Consider the following 23,079-nt stretch of genomic DNA (forward strand, 5'->3'; position numbering starts at 1 on the left):
ATCACTGTTGAACTGCAACCTTTACATTTTGTTTTCATTTTAACCTTTGTCTGAAATAATCATTGTAGCCTATTGAATATACTGCTGGAGAGCAGGGCTCGGGTTTCCGTGTAAGGTTTTTAAGCAGTAGTTTTAGAAAAGGTTTTATTAATTTATGTTATTTGTCATTTTGTTGAGTAATAACAGAATAACTTGCCTCCATAGAAAACAGTGGAGAGCAGTGTCTGGTAGTTTTATATAACCTTGGTATATTTCCCCCCTCTCTCCCAGCTGATAAGTCAATGTGGGAGCGCCTCACAGCCCCAGAAGATGCCTTTACCAAACTGCAGCGGGAGAACCTGGCCATCATTGAGAGTTACGGCACTGCGCTCATGGAAGTGGTGTGCCGGGATGCCTGCGATGGGCACGAGATTGGACGGGTATTAAACTGTTCTTTTACTTCCTGTTAGTGAGGCGTCTGCACGGTATCGAATACAAAACGCTATTCAATGCTAGATCTCTCAACACTTGTTTTATAAGATCACATATTCAGGTATAACCAGATATCTAGAAAGCTTTGGGGTACACTTGCCCTTCTTATTTTTGGAATATAGTGTAGATGTAATAAAATGCCTTTGTTTCCTAGATGCTGGCTCTTGCTGTGCTAGACCGTATCGTCTCCATCGATAAACAGTGTCACTGGCTGCTGTACATGTCTAACAGCGGCTACCTCAGGGTCCTGGTGGAAAGCTTAAGGCAAGAGGACCTGGCCCTGCAGAGTCTGCTCAGCCCCCAGCCTCCACTACTTAAAGCCCTCTACATCTATGAGTCGAAAATGGTGAGAGAAGGAGCAGTTCACCCTTCTGTGCTGGTTATTAGTACTGTGTATCTATCTGTGGGGGCCCTCCTGAGAGATCGATAATAACCAATGCTTTATTATTGTAGTCTGATTACAGATATTAAGGCCATTCTGTAATGTTTTGATGAGTCAGTGTATAATATATACTGTTTATAGCATTAGTGTATACTGACTGAAGTGTTGAAATGTACACACTGAGTTAATTAATCTTTCATGAAGGTTTGACAGACCAGCCGACCTGCTTCCTTGCTCTGACTCCTCTCTAACCCTCAGGCACTTCTAATGCGGGTTGCTAAAAACCCCCAGGGGGCAGCAGAGTTACTGCGCTGCGGGCTGGTTGTGCAGCTGGTGGAGTGCGAAGTGTATGACATGCGTCCAGAGACTGACTCTCACGGGTAAGAGAAGGATTCTTACACTGGTCCTATTGACTGAAAGAGCTTGTGCTGTATTTCACACACATACTCCCAGGACATTTGAGATTGGAGATGCTCATATGTACCTATTTAACACTTGCAACTTTCATTTTTTTTAAACTGATTTATCCAGTTAACTCGGTATGGACATACGTACTGTATTGTATTGACTGTGCCAAATTCACAAATAAGTTGATATCCACAAGAGGTCAGAGTAGGGCTTGTACATTGCACAGGACCCTGTACTATATGTTTTCTAATATAGTTAGGGGATAATTAAACACTATAGTGGTTACAAACTATATGATACAAGCCATCCAATACAAGCTGTATGATAGAGACCTGTCAAATGGTTGTTTCACATCAGTGTCACGACTACTGTATTTTTTGCCTTCCTGCAATTGTGTATGTATTGTTTTAAAATACATAATTACAAATTAACAAAAGGAAGTACTGTAATTGAATTACATTCATTTAGATAATGTATTTACTAAGCAAATTATTTTGTGAAAGCAATGAATATACCAGTTTCTCCTTTCCGTTTCAAAATGTTCTGTATCTGCATCTTTCCAATGCCAAATTTTTCAGCAATTTTTCTGTCACTTTCTGCCTTTCCAAGTTCAGTAACTTTAATTCTGTCAACTATGGTAAGGACTTTTCGTTTCTCCATGTTTTCTCTCTTCTTTTACAAGACAGTGCTATTGTTTTAAGAGTATGTTTATTGATTATAGATAAAAGTACACTAAAATGGTTGCTTAATACAGGTTTGAGTCCATTGTTGGGTAAGAATTGTGGTCACTGGTCATGTTAGGCAGGTGGTCGCTTAATACAGGTAAATAAAAGCACAGATATCATTGGGAGGAATTTAAAGTGGTCACTTAGACCAGGTAGTCTCTAACTAAAGGTGGTCACATGAGCAGGTTTGACTGTATATATATTATTACGTTTCACCCTATGAGAAAAAACATGCAGCAGTGATGTTGACAGGTGAATGGCATCGCTAGCCCCCAGTACATTTATATCATATGCGTTCCAATGCAGTGTGGACCAGACCTGGGATCAATTATAATTACAATTACAGTTATATTTTGTTCAATTACGATTACGCTGCAGTAATTTCAATAGTAAGAGTAACATAAACAACTACACACATGTTTACTCTTATTTATTGTAAATAACCAAGCAATAATCACAGGTACAAATATAGAAACCCACTATATAACTTTTTTATTTTTTTCAAACAAATGGGGGTCACTAAAATTGGTTGAAAATACGAGGATAACAATTGCTCAATGTAAAACACAACATGGAAATGTGAATGATTAAGCTTAGAAAGGTGTGTAATTGAACTGAATTATATGGCAACTACAACTATGCAGGTGTGTTAAGGTTCAGCTAATTACATTGACATTATAATTGCAGTGAATGACACAATTATAATTGTGATTGAGCCCAGGTCTGGTGGCGATGCCTTCCTCACGCCCCAGGTCTTGAGAGAGGTACAGGTCAAATGCAAAGCGGGAGAATGCTCAGTGTGGTGTCCCTCTTCTCAGCAGGGTGTTTGGACAGAGGGACCCCTCGGGTTTTATTCCAAATCCACTCGATCGCTACAGACAGATCCTGCTCCCAGCGCTGCGCCTCTGCCAGGTCATCCTCACCTCCAGTACTGCACAGCACCAGCAGGCTGCAGCACAGGTAAGACATCCTCACCTCCAGTACTGCACAGCACCAGCAGGCTGCAGCACAGGCAAGACATCCTCACCTCCAGTACTGCACAGCACCAGCAGGCTGCAGCACAGGTAAGACATCCTCACCTCCAGTACCGCACAGCACCAGCAGGCTGCAGCACAGGTAAGACATCCTCACCTCCAGTACTGCACAGCACCAGTAGGCTGCAGCACAGGTAAGACATCCTCACCTCCAGTACTGCACAGCACCAGCAGGCTGCAGCACAGGTAAGACATCCTCAACGCCAGCACCGCACAGCACCAGTTTGATTATAAATATGATAAATTGGGGATTTTTGTATTTATGTCTGCAAGTATGAATTCACTCGAAATACTTTATATTATCATGAAGAATAACTTAGGATAAGTTACACATTGCTCAAATTTTCTAAATTACTTATTGATGATCACTAAAGCCAAGTAATTTGGTACTAAAAGGCATTAAATAATGTTGCGATTGATCCAGGAACATGTCATTGGGATGTAAAAGCACATTCAGAGTGCTAGGGTGCTGCACAGATGTTCAGAAGGGGTTTGCGTTGTACAGGACACCGCAAAGACATTTACCACATGGCCTATCAGACTGCTGTCTTTTAAAGACATTTACCACATGGCCTATCAGACTGCTGTCTATGTAGCTGTGTCTCTCAAGCCTCACACCTACCCCTCTAATCTCTCCTCTTCTCAAACGCTAGGTCTTGCAGTTCTTGATTGTCCACTCTGACACAATCCACTCCATTCTGCGCTGCCAGGAGGTAACGGCCGGCTCCCTGCAGGAGCTGTCTCTCCTGACGGGCATCATCAGCAAAGCTGCACTACCAGGTACAGGGGTTTGCTTTCAGAGAGTCAAGTGTCGCAGGATTGTCAGTTCTGTCTTTAACTGATGAAAACTAATTGGGGTGATTTATTGTGTGAAAGTATTAATGAAGCATTATGCTTCTGCTGAGAAATATTTTTTCTTGCTGACTGCAATATTCTGGAAGGTACCAATCTATCTCTATGTCACTCACATGTTTTTGCTTATATTTTCATAACCACTCATCTAATTTATATTTTCATAAGCTCTCATCTGACTGTCACAGGGTACTGAATATCTTGTCACTCAACAGCCAGGCATTTTCTGACTGTTTTAACCATTTGGTCTTAAAAGCAGTACAGTATTGTTAAAACAGAAAAAGAACAAAAGGAAAATGTCCTTTTTTATTCTACCTGCAAGTTTCTATACACACATTGTATGAAAGTGGCAAACCTTAAACATCAGACTTTAAATATCGTGCTGTTGTATCTGTCTATGTTTAAAATGTCAGTACAGCACAGATACTGCCATGTTACATTCTTACATTCCGCAGACCCCTTCCTACATTCTGCACAGATACTGCCATGTTACATTCTTACATTCCGCAGACCCCTTCCTACATTCTGCACAGATACTGCCATGTTACATTCTTATATTCCGCAGACCCCTTCCTACATTCTGCACAGATACTGCCATGTTACATTCTTACATTCTGCAGACCCCTTCCTACATTCTGCACAAATACTGCCATGTTACATTCTTATATTCCGCAGACCCCTTCCTACATTCTGCACAGATACTGCCATGTTACATTCTTACATTCTGCAGACCCCTTCCTACATTCTGCTATTCTGTTACTTTTATACAATGTCTGCCCATAATTACTAAAATACATATCAATAAAAATACATACATCTAAATCATAGTGGCACACCCTGCTTCCTATTTTATTTGTGTATTACATTAGTACACATACATAGATATTTTTTTTCCCGTTTCCTAAATGAAAAACCAACGACAAACTAAATGCTTTTAGTATTAATTCATATATTATAAAAAAAACTTTGGACAGTATAGAATATTATTATAGCTAGCTATGGTAACAACAATGTGCATAATTGAACAACTTTTTGCAGTTTAAAGTAGATTTTTTTCTTTACCATTGAAATAGTAATAAAACTTGCTGAGAAATGGTGTATTCAGTTTGCGTCTCTTAGTGCAGTTTTGGTGGCCTCAGTATAGCCACCAACACAACATTTTTCCTAAAAATAAGTATATCGTGTGAAAATATAGACATATGCACTTCTAACTGGTTTTTATTTATTTCTGTAATAAAGTGTTTATCATTAGAAAAGACAGCAGACCCTCTACTTTTTGTACTGAATCTTCATTTCCTGGCCCTTCTAATGATAAACTGGACACCTTTTATTGTTCTGACAACAGGTCAATCATATAAATTGATACAAATTAATACAATACCTATGCTGAAGTACATAATTAATGTACTGATGTTAAATACAAAAACTTTCACTTTCCTGGATTTATGCCTTCGAATTCATGTTTGTTCAGATATTATTCCATTTCGCTATTTTCCTGACGCACTACTAAAACCTTCTTGCGTTGATGAACCAATGAGCAGTGACACAAAGCGAAACGGGTTGAGATTTATGACGCATGCCAAAATGAAATTAATCTGATCCTTGAAAGCTCGGCCAATCAGCATGCACTGATGTTTATACTGACGTTAATGACGGCCAATAGCAGCTAACAGAAATGGAAGCAGTATGAGGATCGGAATGCAAGCAGCATGAACTGCGCTTAGTGAAAGCTGGATAAAGGTTTATTAAGAGAGGAGTTGCTGGAGGCTACTGGTGGCCGTATTTGAGAAAGTCTTTGTCTTTGGGTGGGTGGGGCGGGGGGTTGGGTATCTGATAACTTGCTCTGGACACACCATGCCATTTATGTTTGCACCAAAGCGAGAAGAATTTGGGGGTTCATTTTTTGTTCTTTTCGAGAGCTCTTTTAGAGTAGAACTGTTTTGTCTGGGAACTATTTCAAAAATACAATACTAAGAAGATTGAGTCTGTGCAAAAATGTGTAAGCTCCACTGTCTCCATGCAAGTTTTGGTGCCATTTGATAAGATATTGCTGCTGTTGCACAGCTTAAATGGGAGGCATAGTGTAGAATTGAACATAGACCCGTAAAGGAATCAAACATAGCCGATGTCGGCAGCAAAGGGGTGGCTGACGTTTTCCATGGATTTATCACGAAACAGATTTGCCATGAATGGCAGATGATGGATGCTTGACCCCTTGCTGTTTGTGTTTTTTTTCTTGTGTTAACTTGTGTGCTTCGTGTTCCAGGTGTTGTTGTGGACCTGGGCCAGGATGTTAACAGTGGATCCCTAATCGAGTATGAGGGGCACATTAGCCGATTCCAGGTAACTTTCAATATATCACTCACTCCATTACTATCTACTGTCTAGCAGCAAATTGGCATGAAGTCTTCCTTGTGCTTGTTTAAGATCCCTGGGCCTGACTCGGAAGATCAATGTGACTATGTAAACTGGATATTATTATTATTATTATTATTATTTATTTCTTAGCTGACGCCCTTATCCAGGGCGACTTACAATTGTAACAAGATATCACATTATTTTTACATACAATTACCCATTTATACAGTTGGGTTTTTACTGGAGCAATCTAGGTAAAGTACCTTGCTCAAGGGTACAGCAGCAGTGTCCCCACCGGGATATGAACCCACGACCCTCCGGTCAAGAGTCCAGAGCCCTAACCACTACTCCACACTGCTGCCCCACTACTCCACACTGCTGCATGCAGCTATATAATATAATAACTGGAACTTCATACTTCTCCAACACTGCAGTACAAAACTCTAAGTGCATGCTAAGGGACTCAGTGTTGTGAAATACAAATACGGTATTGCAAGTATACCGTATGATAAATCTCTTGCTCTTATTGTATTACTTGTATTGTAACACTTGAAATGTATTTGCTTACGATTGTAAGTCGCCCTGGATAAGGGCGTCTGCTAAGAAATAAATAATAATAATAATAATAATAATAATGATAGACAGCATATTGACACTTTTATTAATGAACACTGTTGCAATCTGTTTTAATGCTTATTTAGCCTTTTATCCTGTTTCCATTTTAAAATATTACGAGAGCTAACAAAATAATTTCAGTGCATCTTACCTAATATGTATTACCATCATTTCTTAGATCTTGCATTTCATATGAATGAAAAACGTAATGCTAATGTGATTTCGATTTTTAATAGTATTTTTTCTAAGCTTCACTGTATACTACTCGAGGTCAAATAAAGGAACGCAGGTTTCCACCAACTCAGTGTTCACTAATAGAAGTGAAAAAAACGTGTGCTCTTTCATATTGGAAAATGTGAGATCTGTGAAGTGATAGTAATACATATTAGGTAAGATTGGCAGCAGTTGTTTTGTTAGCTCTGTGTTGGGTTTGAGCACCACCTGCTGTGTGTCTCTAACCTCCTTGCTGTGCTTGTTCAGCACCACTGCTGTGACACACACTCTCAACCTCTTCCTTGTTCTGTGTTTTCAGCGCCAGTGCCTATCCTTACTCAGTCGCTTTGCAGGATCAGAGCGAATGCGGCAGATTAAGCTGGCTGAGCAAACAGCAACCCAGGGAGACTCTGCAGACCAGAGAGAGCTGATGGAAGTCTCCATCCAGCAGGTAATCGCTCATCCAGTCGTAGGCTTTATATTAACAAACACATTCATGTAATATTACTCCTAAAAATAAAAGCAGCACCACATGCAACCACATTTACAGACACTTCAGAACTATGAACATCTTCCATTCACAATGTATTCGTTGCAGGCTCTACTGTGGTATTTTTGTATTTGTATTTATGCAAAGTAGTACTATTACATTTATGTGTTTTAAATATTTAGCCTTAGTGAGATGCTCTGAATTTGTGTCCCAAGATGGTCACAGATTCTATTTTGAACTGTATGTCCCTCAGCTAGATACAGTGCAGGAAGTATACTGTTTAAGAATTAGAAACCATGGAATGACAATTTGTTTAAGGCAGGATGTTTAGACCTAATTTGGTGAAGCATTCTCTAAAATGACTGAACAGATGGACTGACTTTAGACCCGTGCTCCAGTGGTAGGGTTTATCTTCTCCCAACAGACACAATTCCCTTCAGTGTTGTCTGCCCGTGTAATCGGGTGGAGACACTGCATGCAGTGAATTTCTCTTCACCACCATCTTGTTCAAACCCACCAAGGAATTAACATTTAAATTGATAGAGGGTGCAGCATTGTGGATTCTATTGTGGTCTTACATTTTAATAATACAATGTTAGAAAGTTAACATATAAGAATTTGAATCTGATACCCTTCTGGATTGCATCAACTATATCCGTGGTTATCCCAGGTTTACCCAAAAGAAGTGCTTCATGCAATCCAGGTGGGTTGCCTGGTACTGTAAATTGCTTGTCCCAGAAAGGTATCCAATCATATTTCTTACGTTTTTTCACTTGCCCCTCCTCTTTTTTTAATGATATTAGCTAAAAAAAATCCAGCTGTGACTCCTAGGCTGATCAGGGTAAAATCAACCCCTAAATCAAGCAGAGGGGCGACAGCTTTCAGCGTCTTGCGTCCAGACTCTCTCAATTCTCTCACTCCGTCTTTCTCACCCCCACAGATTTGTGCCAACGTGATGGAGTACTGCCAGTCCCTGCTTCTCCAGAGCTCCCTTGAATCCCAGTTCAGCGTGTGTCTCTTTAGCCCCACAATGGCTGAACCAGCGAGCCAGGATGGGCCCAGAGCGGGTGAGGCTCACAGTTCTCCTCCTTTTACCTTCACTCCTCCTTTTGTCGAACAGTATCTGTAATGAAAATGCATAAAAAAGGTCTGCATTGATTAAAAATGTGATGCAGTTCAAGTTTTAAAAAAAAAACACAATTGTATGTATATTCTGAAGTAATATTTTATATTATCAGGTGCCATGCGTTTGTTCTTTCAATGCAGTTACCATGGCACCTACTGGAATTCGTTTTATAGGATGTTTTCTCTAAGGAGTAAAGCATAAGTGGAAAAAATCCACTGTCGATAATTTGAACTCCCATTCACCGTGAGCTGTTTATTTCACTTGATACATTCACAAGTCAACTGATATTCATTCGAAATGCCATTGCCAAATGTCATTGACATTCCACTTCTTTGCAATTATCCATGTTAATTAATCAATTTAACCCTTTGCGGTCCATTGTCGGACCTGGTCCGACATTGCAATTATTCCTATCAGGTCCATTGTCGGACCCTGTCCGACATCATTATAGAAACGCAAAAAACGTGTTTTAGTCGTTTTTTCTCCGGAAAAAGTAGAGAAAACCATTCAATGGCCGAGTGGGAACGACAGGAGCCGAGACAAGTCGAAAAAAAAAAAAAAAAAAAAAAGGTGTATCTCATGAATAGTCATACATGGCCCTGGTATCAGATAACGGGGCGGTCGTAAGTAAACAAGCTGGCTGATAGTAAGTCAGCGCACAGAGAACACGGACATTTGCAGAGCTTTTTTGAGATGTTATAGTAATAAAATAATGACTTGGATCGCATTATTGAGGCCTTTATAAAACGAGTGATCAGGAGATGATTGATCGGTATGTACGATTATTATTATTATTATTATTATTATTATTATTATTATTTATTTCTTACATAGGTGAAAGCTATAGCGAACGAAAGGGTGGGGCGGGGCTGGAGATGCCTAGTGAGTGCTTTGTTGATATGCAGGACCATTTAAACCCGTTTGACTGTGAAAAAAAATACTTTTAAACAGCGTGTCTAAAATTAACTGTGCGTGTGAAAATTAATTAGACCTGGCGTGCCTGACGCGCATTTAATAATTGGACCGCAAAGGGTTAAAGATCATAAAAATGTGTCCTAGTTTTAATACTGATTTGATGTCCTATTTTCTAGCATTGTGTAAGCACATGTACTGTAGTTACTGCATTAGTTATCTCTTACCAATGATTCTCACAAACTCAAGTGTCTGATTTCTATAACGAAATGGTGCAGTTTGTTATAACACCGTGGAATCTTAGTCTGGGTTCACAAGACATATTTCTAGTTAATTTATGCTACACCAGCACGTCTCATGTTTTTGCTCTCTCTTTCTCTCCCTCTCTCCTCTCTCTCTCGCTCTCTCTCTCCTCTCCTCCTCTCTCTCTCTCACTCTCTCTGCAGATGTCCAGATGACAGGAGTCCCACACTCCCGCGTTCCCGGTATGGGGCTCATCATTTACCTCCTCAAACAGACGGCAGCCGACTTCTTCCGCTTCTATGAGAGCCACCGGCAGAGTGTCAGCAAGATGCAGGGGGTGGAGCACCTTCCCCCAGACGAGGTCAAGGAGGTACGGGCCGTCCGAACATCAGCTGTTTCAGATTAGGAGGGATTTCATTCAGAAAAGGCACAAAGGCCATTCCAGCAGTGGATAAAATACAAAATTCTCTGCTTTGTATGTAAACAGAATAAAGAATTATTTACTAATACACCCATGTTCAGTGGATGGTGTATATGCAGTAAATATGAATGCACAATACCGAATGCAGTACTAGCAGTAAGAGGGGCATAGACTCCTCGTAGTATGAATGTTTTTGCTGGTCCCTTAACAAGAGAGAAAATAAATATGTTAATCACACACACTATTCGTCAACAGAAATTTAGAATAAAAACAGACTTGATTTGAGTTTCGGTAACTACACAGTAGCATTTCCTTATTATGGAAAGAAAAAAATGCTTTGCAAAATCTATAGACCCACCCACGCACAGTTGGCATTTTTACCATTTAAAATGTATGCTCTTAAGGGTGAGATACAAAAAAGAAATAATTAAACAGGGACTCAAAATGTTTGTTTTCCTGATGAGTGAAATGTGCCATTTGAAGGTGGCTTTTAAAGCAAGTCCATTTGGATTTGTTTGTATTCTACTATGCTGAGGTGTAATATGTGGAATGTGTGTTTTTGTTCTGATGTGTTTGAACTCTTGTTCCTGGTTTCTGTCTCAGTTGTGTCAGTCCCTGGTCAGTCTCTCCTCTGGAGTGGATAAGATCTCCTCCTCTCAGCGCTACATCCTGGCCAAGCGCCGTCTGGTGAAGATTATCAACAACCGGGCAAAACTGCTGTCGCTCTGCTCCTGTATCCTTTAGATATTACTGTTACCTTTCAACCCCCAGGTCATTGAGGGGCACAGATTCCACCTCTCACCAGCCTGAACAGTGTACTTTGAGTTTTGCTTGAAATTGCTGGTAAAATGTGCACATGTTGCAGCTTTTCATTGTCTTGGCCAACGAGCACAACCAGTGGCAAATAATGATGGTAATAGTAACAAAGTGGCGTATATTTCCTGAGTTCCCTTTCTTTATTATATTTGCATACATTCAATGGTTCTTATTGCAATTGCTCAAACATTGTGTGTTTTTATTGTTAGAAAAGTCTCTGTTAAAGTGTTAGGCCACTAGAATTGAAGAGCAGTTTCTGAATTCAGTCAGTCTTTATATAAATAAGCGCCTTGTGCAAAGCTCAGTATTGCCAGAAAAAAGGGATCTGCTCCAGTGTGGTAATCGCCAGATGGCGCTGTCTTTTGTACACTTTGGATGATCTGACCTGTGGCAGAAATGGCCTTGTTGAGAGCTACAGGAATGCAACCAAAATGAAGACATCTTGATGTTTTATCAACCCTTGTTTTAATGTGGCCCGTTGTATACCGTGGAATAGGTTGTAAGACGGCTCCCATTTGCCCCATAATGTCATTCCACTAGTATTCTTTTCAGTTGGAATGCAAATAGCCCACCTCTTAACTGGGGCTCCCGATTACAAAGTTATAAAGGTAGTATAGTATTTGGACTAGAATAACATACATTAACATTACCCTCCCAAAGAGTAACACAGAGTTGTTAGGAGAATGGGAAATATTCACACAGGTACCCTCATTGTGTGTGTATTTTTTGTGTTAAAACTCCTTGACTTTAGATTCCCTTCAGACATCATTGAGACCTGCCTGTTTGTGCTCTGGCGCCACCTGGAGTATTACATGCTTCACTGCACCCCTGTTGACACGCAGGACTCCCTCCTGAGTGTCCGACCCTCCTTCAGAAGCAGGCGTCCAGAGGGTGAGTGCTGAGCTCCTGCTTTCATTTCCTAGTTATTGGGTGAAAACTCTAGACATCCAAGAATATGGAAGGAGATCGTGAGGTTAACATGCAATTCATATATGCATGCTTTTACCAATTATGGAGTTATTTTCATTCAAGATCACAATTATAAATTAACATGTGAACTGATTGAAACCAGAACATGGGCTCCTGAAAAAAACAGTACCTGTAGATCGGATTCTACACAGTTGTCCTTGCCTGTTCTTATTTCAGGTTAAAGGCGCAGGCCGTTTATTAATATAGTACACATTATTGAATAAATTATTTTACATTCTAGAGACATTTCAGAGTTATGAACATCTGCCATTCTCAATGTATTTGTTGCAGGTTCTGCTGTTTGTTTTTATTTTTATTTTTATAAAATATATTAATATTACGTGTGTGTGTGTGTGTGTGTGTGTGTTAAATCTCTCTCAGATTCCTTTGGAGTTTTTCCAGCCACTGATGTGAGAAGTTCCGGGCTCTCTCGAGTAAGCCAACAGGACTTGGATCAGGTAAGAAGATTTTAATATTGAATCAGTGCTTTAAATAAATCAGTGCTTTAAAAATCTTCAGTTATTTCAAAGGGGTAGAAATCTATTTTCTTGGCAGTTTTTGGGGTTCTGGAAAAGGGAGGGGAGCGACGCAGCTTTTAAATCGACTTGATGGTGCAGTGTTTCAGTACAATTTGTATTATTTAATGAAACAATTAGTGCCTCCTATTTGATTTACTTTTTAGTAAATATTTAAATAAGCAGACACATACACACAACTGATTAATGAATAATCCAGACTGATCTTGATTAAACAGCAAGTAGGTACTGACACCCAGGCTTTTCCCAGGCTTTTTTATTTTTGTACTCACTGGTGACTAATCCTTTCAATAAACTTTAGTCACTGGAGAAATTCAGGAGTCACTACTGGTACAAAACTTCACAGTCCTCAAGGTCTGTTACACATCCTGTTTTTATTCTGTCTGCACATTAAATTACTATAATATAGATAGATAGACAGATATATTGTGTATACACGGTTGTGTAATCAATTACTCATGCATCCAAACAATGTATTTTGCTTCCTTGTTCATTTAGCAACATTTGCAATTTTTTGCAATATAACATGGCAATGAAACCCATAACATTGCTCTAAAACAGAAAGACTCCAGTATCATTTGTATAGCCTACCAAGTGCTTTTCATATACAAAATAAATCCTATTCATTTCAGGTTTTCATTCTCTAAATAAAAGGTATAGTGCAATATATTACAGTTGTTACAAGGCAGTAACTCAAATCTTATTTAAAAAATGTGTGTTGTGTAGAGTAGCATTCCATTCCTTTCTAATGTAGTCATACATTTACTTATTTTCAGACAAAATACTCATTTCTTTACAATAATAAAAACAATCTAGAAATGAGACTTTTCCACTGATAAAATTTAAAATTATATATAACATGTGTTTTGAACAAAACATATGTACTGTCTAACACTATACATTTGCTTCACCTTTCCAACACCGAAGAGGATTTTCAACAGCGCTGCGATACATTCAAACCATAACCCTACGCTTTTTGTCACTGCATCATTATTGGAAAGCCTTCTCAAAGGCAAATTCAGAAATGTTCTCAAGATTTGGCGTGTCCACAGACATGTGCATTAGCAAGTTTACACGTGTCTACGCTTTATTGGAGGTCTATGAAGTCAATTCATTTTCTTTGCTGCAATGCAATAACTACAGTTCATTAGAATATTTTCTGCATCCTAGACAGCCCACGGGAATAGAGATTTCCAGTATGTTTGAAACTTTGCTGTTTCTTGTTGTTTTGTCCTTGAAAAGCGTCATATTATGTAATTGTGTTTTAAGCTAGAAACAGATGATTGATAATTATTTTAAAATGAAATGGAAGCAGTCATTTTTTCTTTGTCTTTAAAAAAACATTTGTTATTGAGGAGAGTGACTGTGAAATCACTGCCCCTGGGTGGTGAGGGTCAGTGTTGTTGATTGGACTCCAGCGGTGTCTTCAATTGTTTCTGTACTTCACGTTGAATCAACACTTTAGAGCAGCTCACTTCTTATCAAGAGAGAAGGTTAGCAGCTAGTAAGTTTAAAAGATGTATGCTGTGAAGTTTCAGCTATGCTGCCTATAGTTATTCAATAACCAAGACTAACTTTGAAGTCATTATATTTGTTTGTTTTTCTTTAAATCTTGCCCTTTGAGATACACTTGCATCACACTTTCATCTCCCACAGGAGATGTGTACACCCTACTAAGAGGATAGGGAAAGTGGAGGAACCCGTAGATGCTTTTCTACATGTATTCTAAACTGTTTATCCAATAATGAAGCTTGGTTAAGACATTCCTTGACACTCATTGAGAGTATCAGTCTGGAGATGTATCGAGCCACCTGTTTGTCATTCATTTGGGTTTGAAAGTGCCCCATTTAATAAAGCTGTAATTAATTAATTGGTAGGCAGTTCTGGGAATTTGTCCTCATTTTCTTTCTAGGAATTGCAGTGATGCTGGTGGGAGGGTTATCTCTTAAGATAATTCAATTGAAATTCCTAGAATTGACTCCTGTATTACAGTACACTACCCTGTTGCCTCCTTCTATTGTATCCTAACCAGTCTTTGTCAGTGTAAGGACTGTAGCGTGTACATTTAGCTTATTGTCTAGATTTGTTGTATTAATAAAATGCTTTTTAGTGCTGGGACAAACATTTTCAATATTGGAACAAACACTACTTAAAATGTATTTGGTCGCAGAAATGACCATGCTCATATTAGTTCATGTAACACAATTTATAAACAACTGCATCACCCTGTGACAGGGTAGTGTCAAGGACCAGGCTGGCTACTGGCAGGAAATCGACCCAGAGACAGAAAGCTGCAGTTTTAAAGAACTGTTGCACACTTTATTAAACAAAAACAATCACTGGAAAAATAAAATGACGTCTGGCTTCACAGACCCCGGATAGCAATTAATAATAATAATAAGTGTCAGAGAAACCAGCCATCTTGGTGTTGCAGAACCCCTACAAGAAACACGCCTCTGCTGTGCCTCGTGTTTTCTGTATCGCTGCAATATATTGTTTATTGTTTATTGTTTTGATTAAAAAAAAAAATAATAATCATGTATCATTGGGAGGGCCTTTACCAGAGGAGAGATCATTTCTCTTATGAGCACCATAGTGTATCCAATGCTGGTGCTCTGAGTGAAATAAGAGTATTATTATTATTATTATTATTATTATTATTATTATTATTATTATTATTTTTATTATTATTATTATTATTAAAGATCATGATCAGTATGTCTTGAAATGCTTAAATAACAGATTAATTCAAACCTTATTCATAAATATAACTTTAAAATATGCAATATGATGATTCCCCCTCTCTGTTCTCTTCCAGTTGCAGAACGACATGGATTGCAGTTTTGGGGAATCGCTTCAGAAGAAACTTCTAGATGTGGAAGGGCTCTATTGCCAGGTCCGCTCGCGATACACATTCATTCAGGCACTGGTTAGACGCATCCGGGGCCTTCTCAGAAACCCCAAGAGCTAACCTGCTGCCCTGCCCATTGCCAGAATGAACGACTGAGCGTAGAAGTAGCTCAGCTGCCTTTATTTGTATTGAAACTGGGGTGTGTCTTTTACAGCAAAATAATCCATCATTATGACTTTCCTTTTTGTATCTCTTTTTTGAACAGATAGTAGAACATTGTAAAATAAGCCTCTTCCACCCCCCAAAAGTGAAGATATATGTGACTTAAGATTAATTGTATGTGGTTTTGATGTGCGGAATATGTATTAAATACTAGAAATAAAAACAGGGCGGAATTCATAAAAATCTGTAAATGCTTCTTTTGAATTTTCTATTTGCTGAAATCAACACATTGATTTGTTTGTAGCACTGATTGTAACATGTACCTTAAATACCTTGTTTAGCCTCTTATACTTTATATTGTTAAATAAGACTTTTGGGTCACAGTTACCTGACCAGTAGAGGGCAATGTTGACGAGGAAATAACTATGTCGACGTCAAATTAAAATACTTCAATTATAGCCTTGTGGACAGGATGGCTGGTGGGTGACGTCAGTCCAGGAAGTACAGGCAACAAGTACTGCCAGTCGAGACGCAAATGCGCTTTTAATTTTTTTTATTAGATAACAAAATGATAAAGCTCACAGAGCAAAATAAAGATTTCAACAAAGCAATCACGAAACACAACAATACTCGACAAAACAAAACGGCATGGTAGCCAAACAAACAAAATAGAACACGGCAAACTGAAAGAAATACAGTGCTGGATAGACTCCAGTACACGTAGAAATTGTTATTTCTTCTTTTTAGATCCCTCTCGTATTCCTCTAGGAGCGGCTGCTTTGCTTTTATATACGTGGCCATCTCCAAATTGGTAATTGCAGTACAACATCGGCTTATCCGACCCCCTGTGGACTGGGGTATAGGCAAATATGTGAAAAAGTCGGATTTGCGAACATCGATAGAAAATGACATTTACACATGCATAAATAGGTTAGTGAACAAAAACAACACGCAAAGTGCTTTAAACATCATGGGGAATTCTTTGCTTTAAAAGTAAGCAAACAGAAATTAGATTTATTAGGCTACAATACAGTGTTGCTATGCGGTTTACTATAAGCCATCTCCACGCAAAGCTTTTAAAAATATATACAAAACAAACGGTAAATGTACAGTAACCTGCAACTGATGGCTTCTTTCTTAACTCTAGAGGTCCCTGCCTCCCTGGTTCTGCTTTCTTAATATCTCTGTCACGGTACTTTGCGCTCTTTATTGATATTACCAACAGCCGATAAGCAGCTTGGTTTAAATATTGCTTTGGCTATTTTAAACAAAGGCTGGTAAGCATTGTGTTTATGAAGCTTGCTTTGTTTAATTCAAATGCATTTAAAAGCTACAACAACATGCTGTTGAAGCATCACTGCTACACACAGCTGACTGACACACGCACACAGCCTGTCTCTCTTTAAAGGGGAACGCACCAAAAGGCTGATTTGCTATAACACTTTATTTCTGTTTCCATCGCGGGCGCTGCACTTGCTGCCAATGCCATTACTCTCGTAGCCTACTTTTAATATTTATTATCTATTTATTTATTTATTTATTTATTTAGCGAGGCAGTTAATTGATCAGGGCGGTATGGGACTGTCGGATATGCGACATTCCACTGTATTTAATTTAGGAGATGGCCATGTTATACACAAGTTTTAACCCATCCATGCTGTAAAACAACAATAACAAAACTTTGTTTAAAACAAACAGAAAACAGTACATTTTAAATAATAATGATACAAAATAACCACAGGGGTAGGGCTTACCCCATCGCAAGCCTATAAATTAAATTGCCTATACGTATCTCTTCTGGCTTCATCTATATTGAACTAAGATAACTACAACTTTTTTTTTTTTAAATGTGTAATAATAACTGAATAAACAGTTGACTGGGGATTCCAGAGGTAGCGTTGCATTGGCTCTGGTGCTTCCGTGGGTTAGGGAGGCAAAAACCGGCACGGACTTTCTCCACATCGCGCTACAGCAAGCCCTGGTAGCCAGGAGCCTAGTGAGCTCAGGGAGACACCAAGGCTAATCTTTGTCCTCTAAAAGCTGATATCCATGGGTGTAAAGAGCATGGGCGTGGGATAGGACGCCCCATGACCTTCAGTAACTCCTGAGCTGTTGTCGAGTAATTACTGTTTTGAGGGAACATAGTTGGACATTCTATAGCTATGGACTGATGTTTTGCATCACCTAGAATTTGAGGATTTAAACATTAATAAAAAATATTTTTTTTTAGATATTTTATTTAACTAACACACATTATGTAATCAAAGGAACACATTTAAATTGGGAGTTCCAAAAGAGGTAATGAAGGTGTACAATATGAGGCATCTGTCTAGTGAGTGAGTCTGAGAAGGCCAGGGTACCTGCTGCAGTTCTGACCTCACAGTTCTGTCCTCGGAGAGGTCCAGAATGGACCACATGAAACTCCTAGAAGTGGCTCGTTTGCATGTATCACAGGTTGAAGACACTTCTGTTCCGCCACCATGATGCTGATGTTGATTTTTATTTATTTAAATATTTTTTTATAATAAAAGCTTCCTGGGACATGACAGTGTTTACAAAATTGCCCAAAAATGAACACTTCACTGCAAACAAAAACATGTTGTATTGGCATGCAGCTGAATGTATCAACAAAAAAAAAACAGGTATTTTTTCACTTGTCTTGTGTTTTTTATTTACTTTTTTTTACATTTATAATGTATATTACGTTTTCAGTTTTTTTTCTGGTGGGTTTTGGTGCCCCTGTAAAAGTCCCGGACTGCAGACACACACCCCATTTAAAAATGCTTTGATCACAGACCCCTTTTCCACTTCATGTTGGTCCAGCTGGCTTACATGCAAGAACAAAAATGGCCCAAAGCCATTGCATATTTTTGACACTGAATGTTATCAGATCTTCAACCAAAACCTAATTTTAGATACAAGGGACCCCGAGTGAACAAATAACACAAAAATTTGATACATATTTAATTTATTTATTAAAGAAAGTTATGCAACACCCAATGCCCCCTTAAACTCAATAACTGGTTACGCCACCTTTAACAGCAATAACTGCAACCAAACGCTTCCTGTAGTTATTGATTAGTCTCTCACAGCGCCGTGGAGGAATTTTGGCCCACTCCTCCATACAGAACTGCTTCAACTCAGTGAAATTCGTGGGTTTTCGAGCATGAACTGCTCATTTCAGGTCCTGCCACAACATCTCAATGGGGTTTAGGTATGGACTTTGACTAGGCCATTCCAAAACTTTAAGTTTCTTGTCCTTCAACCATTCTGATGTAGACTTGCTTGTGTGTTTCGGATCATTGACTTGCTGCATGACCCAGCTGCGCTTCAGCTTCAGCTCACGGACGGATGGCCTGACACTGTCCTGTAGAATTCTCTGATACAGAGCAGAATTCATGGTTCCTTCAATGACAGCAAGGCGTCCCCAAACCATGACACTACCACAACCATGCTTGACCGTTGGTATGAGGTTCTTACTGTGGAATGCAGTGTTTGGTTTTTGCCAGACATAACTGGGCCCATGTCGGCCAAAAAGTTCCACTTTTGACTCATCTGTCCATAGAACATTGTTCCAGAACTCTTGAGGATCATCCAGGTGCTTTTTGGCAAACTTGAGACGAGCGTTCATGTTCTTCTTAGTGAGCAATGGTTTCCGCCTTGCTGCTCTGCCATGAATCCCATTTTTGCCCAGTGTCTTTCTGATGGTGGAGTCATGAACACTAACCTTAGCCGAGGCGAGAGAGGCCTGCAGGTCCCTGGATGTTGCTCTAGGGTTCTTTGTGACTTCCCGGACGATTTTACGCCTTGCTCTTGGAGAGATTTTGGCAGGACGGCCACTCCTGGGAAGATTCACTACTGTCCCAAACTTTCTCCATTTGGACAATATGGCTCTGACTGTGGTTCGGTGGAGCCCCAGAGCCTTAGAAATGGTTTTGTAACCCTTTCCAGACTGATAGGCATCAACAACTTTTTTCCGGAGGTCTTCAGGAATTTCTTTTGTTTGTGGCATGATGTGCCACTAGAACTTGTGTGCTGAGAACTTCACTCTAATGTTTTGGTTTTTAACCAAAGTACTCAAACAGCTGACCCTAATTATCCCTTTAATTGGGTTGAGTTAACTGGGGGGGGGGCAATAACTTTTTCATACCTGAAGATTGCATGTTTGATTACCTTGCACACCAAACAAATGAAAGAAGCACCAAACTTTGGTGTCATTTTTTCTCTCTGACTCCCTCTATATACTACTACAAGCCACAAAAAAATCTGACCAAATACAATGTGAAAAATGCAGAAAATCAGACGGGGCAAATACTTTTTTTACGGCACTGTATATGTCTTTATCACTGTTAGCGTTTTAAATGTATGTTTTTGGGAGTCAGTGTGAAGGAGTCCTCAATACAGTAAGTATTGGATGTGGTGCTTGATTAGGCTGTATTTCATTAGGTTCTTGGACACAACCTGTCAATGTTATGTATATTTTATTGTTAACTAACAGTGGTGTCACAGCCCAAGCTGTTACCGGCAGGAAAGAGACCCTGAAACAGAAAGCTGCAGCTTAAGTACGTATGCGCACATTTATTAAGAAAACAAAAACAGGAACAAACAAAACACGTCACAAGGACCAAATAAAAGAATAACACACTTGTAGGCTGGGCATTAGCCTTCACTACCAAGTTAAAAAACAATACAAAAATCACAGCACCAACTCGGCAAACAAAAGATTTACCTTCCTTTTATACATGTGGCCACTCCCCAATTAGCATCAATTGCCTAATTAAGGAATGGCCACACCTGTGATTGCTGGCAGGGATAGATGTAACCCCATCTCTGCCAACCTTACATTCCCACACACACTACAGCAGCAGAGCTTTTGCCCTCCACAGTAACACGTTGATGACATTTTATTTTACTAAAATTAGCATACATATCTCATTACTACAATAACAAAAATGAGACGCCCATTTCATCTGGAGACCCAGAGGGCCTACAGTTCTTATCACCTGTTTCCATGGAGACTTGTCTCCAACTCATTCCTTTTTACAATCTGGAGTTTAATTATAAAGATCTTTGTCCCTTTATCTACTTTATGGGCCTACAAACGTTACACTTTACAATTAACCACTACCAAATGAAGAATTATTGCCCAAGATCAAAGTTCTTCCTATAAATATGAAAATTGCGTGTATATACCGCTCAACAAGTTGCTGAGGGCTGTCATGAATAGTAGAAATCCGAAGTCCTTCCCTTGCACCCTCAAGGTTAGAAATCTATCTCAATAACTAATCCTACCCTGAAAATCAGGAGGAAGTTTGCAACATCCATTGCATACAGTGGCCCAGCCTGGTTCACTAGCTTGGAAACATCTGTTGCTTGAGCAATTCCGTCCATCTTTAGTCCTCCTGATAAGTAACTGGGTGGCAGCATACATAAGGCCCTGTGAAAGTCACAGAAATTTTCTTTAAAATTCACGGCAGTGTCACGGGTAAAGTATCGTATTTCGCAGAATGTGCACGGAAATATGTTACAAATTACATGTACAGATTATTATTTTTTTAAACAGCAAATATACAGATAAATGCACTGGCATCAAAATTAACATCAAAGTTATTCAAGCACTTTACAATAGCTTGTGAAACGTTGTTGTAATTAACACCCTGTAGGTAAAGTGTATCTGCAAGGACAGATTTCAGTTCTAGTACGTCAGAAGCATGTTCACCTTTAGGTCTTGCAAAACAAATACAATGTGTAACCCATACTGATCTTGGGTATCAGTCGACTCGTCAGTGACCACTGACAAGCAACCAGGCTGTTTTACCAATTCCATAATCTCCTGCTTGTGATACTCAGCAACTTTAAGTATTCAAGTCTCAGCTGGGCTGATGAAGGAATCATTCCACCATTTGCTATCTGTCTAAAGAATTTCTGTAACTTTTGGTTGTCCAATTTTTCAAAAGGGATATTTGCGCAAATTTAGCCTCTGTCAGGTCAAAAATTAATAAGTGGACTTTTGGAATATGGAAGTCACAGTTTTTTGTTTCTTTGCAAGTAAAGCAGTCGCAGTACTGCTCTGGATTTCCGCCTTTCTCTTTCGGTGAATACTTGCTGTCAGCAGCCGATTCTCGGTAGTGATCTATAGTAACGTTGCAGGACGTACAGAAGAGCTTACCTCCATCGTTGTGTATAACTCCTGCTATATACTGCTTTACGTGCTGCTTTATTTCTTAAGAATATTCTAAAAATCATGGTATTGGGCTAATTTCACGATTTTCGTGCAGCCCGTGAAATCCCGATTTTCACAGGGCCCTAAGCATACAGTATTAGGCATTTCAAATTGAGCTGGAAAACAACAGTAAAATTGAAAAAAAAGTGATTATAAAAACCAATATGGCTTGCTTTTTTCAGAGAATCTACAAGAAATAATACAACAAGGAGTTTATAGTGCACACTGTTTAGAAATGATGGTTCCTCAAGAAGCATTCCAGTTTTTCCAACCAGGATCTCAATTAAATCAAAGTTTACAGCGCTGCCCTGGCTATACTTTACAATGGATATGGCGTCACCACAATCTTGATTCTCATCTGGTCCTAAATGAGTAAAGGTTGGTTCATACTTCAGAATCTGACATCATTTCCGGTCGGAGTCAAGGGTATCCGACCCTGTGCGACAGGTCAGAATGACATCATCCACACTCTTGTGATCTGCGTCTTCTTTGGAAAATCGTACAGCCTTCTCTCATGCGTCTGCGACCTGAAATCGCAGAGGGTTGGATAATATTTGATCATTTGCTGCATGGTCCGAGCGAAGCTGCACAGCTTTTATAGCTGTCCGAGTCTGACATATCACATTCATCTGCGACAGAAGTATGAACCAACCCTTAGTGGAACAGGCTATGGGTCAATTAACTGGTTTTGGACTTGACTGGAACAAAGGCTGGACTGGATGGCACCTCAAGCCAGAGTTGGGAACCACTACAGTAATTGATAAAGTGACTGCTTAGCTTTTTGATAAGTTTGCTATACATTCTTGTCACAAAGACGGCCAGAGTGGGTGGCGTCAGACCAGACAGGAATTCAAAACAAAGACAGTGGTTGATGATGAGCTGAGTGCAATGGCTGCACTCAGCGTTTATTAACAAATAAAAGGGTTGAAAACAGCACAAAACACGGGACACGGCACTATACGCCAAAGTAAAAAGACAAACAAAACGCACTAAACACAAACGGTGCTCGGAGACAAACAAACACGGTGAGTACACACACTTATCTTCACTTTTACGATCTTTAACTTAACTCTCCTCTCTCTCTCTCCCGTTCTCCTCTTCCGAACACCTAACCTTGAGTGCAAGAAATGTGCGTCTATATATACTATTGTGCTGGGATTCAATTACTAATTAATTACTCACTTGAATCCCAGCACGTGAATTCATTACGTGCAACCCCGTGCCACACATTATACACATTTTATCTGCACGTGAAGTGATGTGCCATCCTTG

The 23,079-nt window shown here is 39.4% G+C and overlaps 1 protein-coding gene across 3 annotated transcripts in view; it reads left to right on the plus strand.

The window, feature by feature from the left end:
- Positions 1 to 15,835, plus strand: part of nup205 (nucleoporin 205) — a 57,669-nt gene extending 41,834 nt beyond the window's left edge. For 2 of the 3 annotated variants that reach the window (XM_058986463.1, XM_058986465.1), the window contains exons 31-43: positions 271 to 419; positions 626 to 817; positions 1,112 to 1,233; positions 2,805 to 2,946; positions 3,674 to 3,800; positions 6,139 to 6,215; positions 7,378 to 7,509; positions 8,489 to 8,615; positions 10,033 to 10,199; positions 10,854 to 10,983; positions 11,829 to 11,957; positions 12,417 to 12,493; positions 15,390 to 15,835. In XM_058986463.1, the coding sequence (XP_058842446.1) occupies positions 271 to 419; positions 626 to 817; positions 1,112 to 1,233; positions 2,805 to 2,946; positions 3,674 to 3,800; positions 6,139 to 6,215; positions 7,378 to 7,509; positions 8,489 to 8,615; positions 10,033 to 10,199; positions 10,854 to 10,983; positions 11,829 to 11,957; positions 12,417 to 12,493; positions 15,390 to 15,542 (1,724 nt within the window). In that variant the 3' untranslated portion in view covers positions 15,543 to 15,835. The remainder of the gene's footprint in view (positions 1 to 270; positions 420 to 625; positions 818 to 1,111; positions 1,234 to 2,804; positions 2,947 to 3,673; positions 3,801 to 6,138; positions 6,216 to 7,377; positions 7,510 to 8,488; positions 8,616 to 10,032; positions 10,200 to 10,853; positions 10,984 to 11,828; positions 11,958 to 12,416; positions 12,494 to 15,389) is intronic. The other variant, XM_058986464.1, reaches the window with a different exon arrangement.
- The last annotated feature ends 7,244 nt before the right edge of the window (positions 15,836 to 23,079 follow it).

Source organism: Acipenser ruthenus, chromosome 14 (assembly GCF_902713425.1).
Source record: "Acipenser ruthenus chromosome 14, fAciRut3.2 maternal haplotype, whole genome shotgun sequence".
Taxonomy (NCBI): domain Eukaryota; kingdom Metazoa; phylum Chordata; class Actinopteri; order Acipenseriformes; family Acipenseridae; genus Acipenser; species Acipenser ruthenus.